General features: G+C 33.4%; 1 protein-coding gene across 1 annotated transcript; it reads left to right on the top strand.

Annotated features, from left to right (window-relative positions):
* Nucleotides 1-501: 501 nt before the first annotated feature.
* LOC143572935 ((1S)-1,7-diacetoxy-luvungin A aldo-keto reductase-like) lies at nt 502-3,323 on the top strand. The gene is made up of 4 exons (XM_077057955.1): nt 502-827; nt 2,434-2,677; nt 2,807-2,989; nt 3,123-3,323. Exons 1-4 carry the CDS (start codon nt 502-504, stop codon nt 3,321-3,323), a joined length of 954 nt encoding a protein of 317 aa, XP_076914070.1.
* The last annotated feature ends 1,687 nt before the right edge of the window (nt 3,324-5,010 follow it).

A 5,010-nucleotide genomic window follows, 5' to 3' on the forward strand; every position in this document is an offset into this window, starting at 1 on the left:
AATTAACATGTGAAAATTATATAAATAGAAAATTGATGAATTAGAAGCCTATGTGGACATGATAGTTGAATGCCATGTAGAAACATTGTATTGCTTTAATAGTATAGTAAGATCTATTATTTCTAGCAAATTAAGTACATTCTCATACGTAATCAGGTAACTCATACTTAACGTGGATCTCTTGTCCCTGATGCTGCTACGTTTCTAAAAAGAGTTCAGCGGGTTGTGCACAGTAACTCAACTTTGTTTTTTGTAGGATTGGCTTTGCTATTCAAAAGGCGGGTAGCACGCAGTTTGTTGCCCGCTTACCTACATCTCTATTGTAATTGAATTCTTTTATTTTTCGATAAAAATTTATAACTATAAAAAAATGCTAGAAATAATCCGTACAACAAAGAACCAAAACAAATAGCAAACAATATCAGCCCTACAATAAGTCCCAACAAAATTAGCCACTTATATTCTTTATCTCAAAAACCAACATCAAAGTTTCCAAAAAAAATGGCAACTATTCCGGAGACGATGATAAGTTCTTCACAAGGTACTCGCCCGGTTCCGGTGATCGCACTGGGCACAGCAACGGAATCAAGCATCGCAGGCATCAAAATAGTGGCACCATCAACTCTAGTTGAAGCCATTAAGATGGGTTATCGTCACTTTGACACAGCAGCTGTATACCAAACTGAGAAATCGGTCGGGGAAGCGATTGCAGAAGCTCTAAGATTAGGCCTCATAAAGTCGCGATCAGAGATTTTTATTACTACCAAGTTGTGGTGTAACTCCGCTGACCGCCATCTTGTTTTACCGGCCATCAAGCAGAGTCTCGAGTAAATACTTTCATGCTTTTGCTTTTTTTTTCTTTTCTGGATATTTATAAACAACCACCGGCGCAAGAAAGGGCGGATCTATAGTGTAAATGGTTGGTTCTTCGGAACCACCCAAGTTTTGAAATAATAGTGTATCGATGTATTGAAAATATTAGATGAACCACCTTATAAATTAGGAAGGAACCATTCTATTTACACTAGTGTTGTAAACGGATGGTCACGGGTTCGATTCCGTTTAGCAAGTGATTTTTTAAATCTTTTTTTTTAAGTCAACCTTATATCAATTTAGGGTTTTATAAAACACACACTTACACAGTGGTTGTCACTCTCCCTTTCTCGTGCGCACCCTTGCTACTCTTCCTAGAATCCTCCCACTGTAAAGGTAAGTTTAGATTCATTTGTTAAATATTTAATTGTTCTTGATGTTGTTAATTGTTATGTTATATGTTAAATTTTAGTTTTAATTTGTTAGTTTGTTAGTTTTTGTTAGTTTTAATTTGTTTGTTTGTTAGTTTTTAATTTGTTTGTTTGTAATGAACTTTATCCGAACCATCGAACCGACTCGGAATTTTTTATACCCGATTCTATGAAATTGAAACATATAAAAGTAGTGCACCACTTGAAAAGAATTTCTGGATCCACCACTGACCACAAACTACCTCCACAGGTCAGAGGACAACGACCCAAAAAAATTGCATAACAAGAAAATTACACCAATTCAACCAAACTAATGATCTATATTTAGACTTATACTTGAGAAAAAAAACCTAACAACTTTTATATCTCCTGTAACCTCTTTCAAAATAACCTCACTTTCAAGCTTTTGCTGAAGTTTGTCTTAAATATCTTTTTGAAAGAAAAATATTATTATCCGCATGCACCGCAATTAATGTTTTTCGTCAAAAGGGTTGAAAGGTTTCAACTTGAAACTTGAAAGCTAGCTCTAAATTGTGATACTTTGAGACTAGAACACGTTAAATGTTACGGATAAAAAAAACTTGTCGATAATAATTCATGTAAGATACCAAACTAGCAAACTAATCAGAACAACCCTATAGACTTTATTCTACCTATTGGAAATTAATCCTAAACCAGGTCATCAAAAAGTTAACGGGCTGGTTTTGAAAGAAAGTGAAAGTTGAAGGGATAATTCGAAAGAGTTTAGTTAATTAGGATTTAATTAATAGTTTAAATGTTTAGAATTATCTATTTAGGTTATTTAAGAGATGAAAGGAAAAAGTTTTTGTGGAATAACGGGGAATGATGTGTTATGTGGGTGAATGATAAAGAAATGGGAGAGAGTAATTCTCCAATGGCTGTTGACCTAGTGACAAAAACAAAAAATCTTACACATCTAAAGTTACTGAACGAGTTCAAGTCCACATAGTGTAAAAAAATTTCCTTTCAAATAATTGAGGGAGAGGGTAATTGAGGTTAGTTTTACGCTGGGTTTCTTATGTCAAAGGGGCCACTATTGCAAGAGGTAGTGCATGTCATCTTCATTTTGGGTTGCTCTATTGGGCATACTCCTGATGGTTAAAGGCTAAAGCTGAAACTATTTACAGACACAATTGAAACAAGACATTAATTACGTTTATGAATGTAGGAATCTGGGAGTAGATTATATAGATTTGTATCTTATACATTTTCCATTAAAGTTGATCCAAGAGGAAATCAAATTCCCTATTCCAAGCGAGTGCGTAGCCGCTATCGATATAAAAGGTGTATGGGAAGGTATGGAGGAGTGTCAAAATCTTGGACTCACCAAATCAATTGGCGTCAGCAACTTCTCTGTTAAAAGGATCAAAGAAATTCTTTCATTTGCCAAAATCCCACCGGCTGTCAACCAAGTATGTATGATAAATAGCATTCTAGTCGTTTGCTTGATAATCTTTAGATATTTTTTTTAAAATTTTAGATGAGAAGTCAAATTAAAATTCAAGATGATGGTACTAAAATCATTTTAATTTGATTTGAAGGTTGAGATGAACCCACTTTGGCAACAGAAAACACTTAATGCATTTTGCAAAGCGAATGGCATCATTATAACTGCTTACTCACCATTAGGCGCGGTTGGTAATAGTTCATGGGGACACAACCGTGTCATGGAATGTGATGTTCTTCAAGAAATTGCTCAGTCCAAAGGGAAGACAGTGGCTCAGGTTCTCCTTACTTTAGACAATTTTGTTCTTATATTGATATTACATTGTTTATGAAGTCAAAAACTAATATTTTCAAATGAATGTCTAATTGGTAACGAGAGAACATGTCTAATGTTTTAGTATTGACATGCAGATTTCATTAAGATGGTTATATGAGCAAGGTGTAATTATTGCAATAAAGAGCTTCAACACTGAAAGGATGAAGCAAAACCTTGACATTTTTGGTTGGTCTTTGAATGAGGAGGAATTGAACAATATTGATCAAATTCCTCAATACAGGCATGCTTATCTTAATGGAGCATTACTTGTTGAGCATAATGATTATATTGGCTGAGATTGATGCTGAACTTGATTGAAGAAATAACACGCGCACAATAAAGCATTTTAAGTAGAGATCTACCACAAAATGTGTAAATTATATTGGATTAAGCTTTCTCATGTTACATTTGTTGGAATTTATTCAAATTAATGAGGTTATGACTATCCTATAGATTAGTTTAATTATTAATGTTTAATAATTAACCAATGAGCCTTTAATTATGTATTGGTTGATATTATTTGCACTTTTCAATAGATAAAAGATATGATACAATAATTCTAATCGTGTAAAAACGTATGCGGCATTCATTTATTTCCTTTGTTTTCAAAGGAACAAAAACCCTAAATCAAACACTCCTTCATCACCATCGATCTCCTACGTCACTCTATCTCCATCGCCACTGATCCACCACTTGCTGTCATCAACAACCCTCCGTCATCATCACCGGCGAGTGTTCAGAAACTCGCCGGAAAAACGCAGCTATGCTCCCACTTGTTCACGTGTTTGTTTTAACAGTTGATCAATTAAACTTCGAAATTGATCAAATTAATCATCAATTCATCCAAACAAACATATATGGATCTTCAATTGAATTAAAAATTTTCCTGAGCGTAACTGGCTGTTCCTTCAGCGTATTAGGTTGGAATTCAATTGAGCGTTTTTTGTGTGTTCGCTTTAAGTGTTTTGTTTTTGGTTAGAGCGTTTTGTTTTGGCTTGATCGTAATTCGCGTACGTTTTTGTAGGATAAAAATTTCTGTACGATAACTTTACACCTGAGAGGAACCTGTGGTAATAGGTGGAGCCACAACTTTTGCAACAAATCATATTCAATATTACTATATTATATATTACATTGAGTGGTTTTATAGATGGAAGAGATATTATGTGCATAAAAGATGTTAAAAAACTACATCTCAATTGAAAATACAGATGGTCAAAAAGATGATTATATGGAAATAAAAAAAAATATACATACTTCATATTCAAGACTGTTAAAGATTAATGTGTTGATTAAACTATGTGTAGTGAACGTCACCCATGGCCACATTATTTTTGGACGCTACACACCATTACGCATGGGGGGTTGGGAGAGGGAGACTATTGCAATGGTGCTAGAAGAGAGAAACTTGTGGTAATAGGTGGGGCTACAACTTTTGCAACAAATCATATTCATTTATTAATATTTTAATAAAAATAAAGTATTAAATAACTTGTTCAAACCATTACACATTTTTATTTGTTTAGTTAGCTAATACTATCCGCTTATGTGGCAATAACATGATGGTTTTTTTTGTTCACTAAAGCCCTCCACTACACATGGTTTAAAAATGAAGATGAAATTAATTGGTGAAGTTAATTATTAATTAAGAGCAATGGTGCACATCGGGTGAATTTATTACATGTACTAGGATATGAATCGAGTGATATACGGGTGGTTAAAAAGTAATATAAAAAAGTTAAATTTAATTAATATACATATTAACATTTCTTATGGATTTATAAGATATTAATAATTTTCAAAAATACATAGATTAGTAAGCATAATTTGTATTTGCATTTTAAAAGTAATAAAATGGAAGGTTGTGAATCTATACCAATTAAAAAAAAGAGAAGACTAATATCAATTCATCCTAGTTGAGTTGGCAATCCATAAACATTTTAAAAGCAAGCAAGGTAGTAAGTTCAATTCTCATCACCAACA

This window comes from Bidens hawaiensis, unplaced genomic scaffold (assembly GCF_021521415.1).
Source record: "Bidens hawaiensis isolate Kalapana, Puna unplaced genomic scaffold, B.hawaiensis_p1.1 tig00026176_1, whole genome shotgun sequence".
Lineage (NCBI taxonomy): Eukaryota > Viridiplantae > Streptophyta > Magnoliopsida > Asterales > Asteraceae > Bidens > Bidens hawaiensis.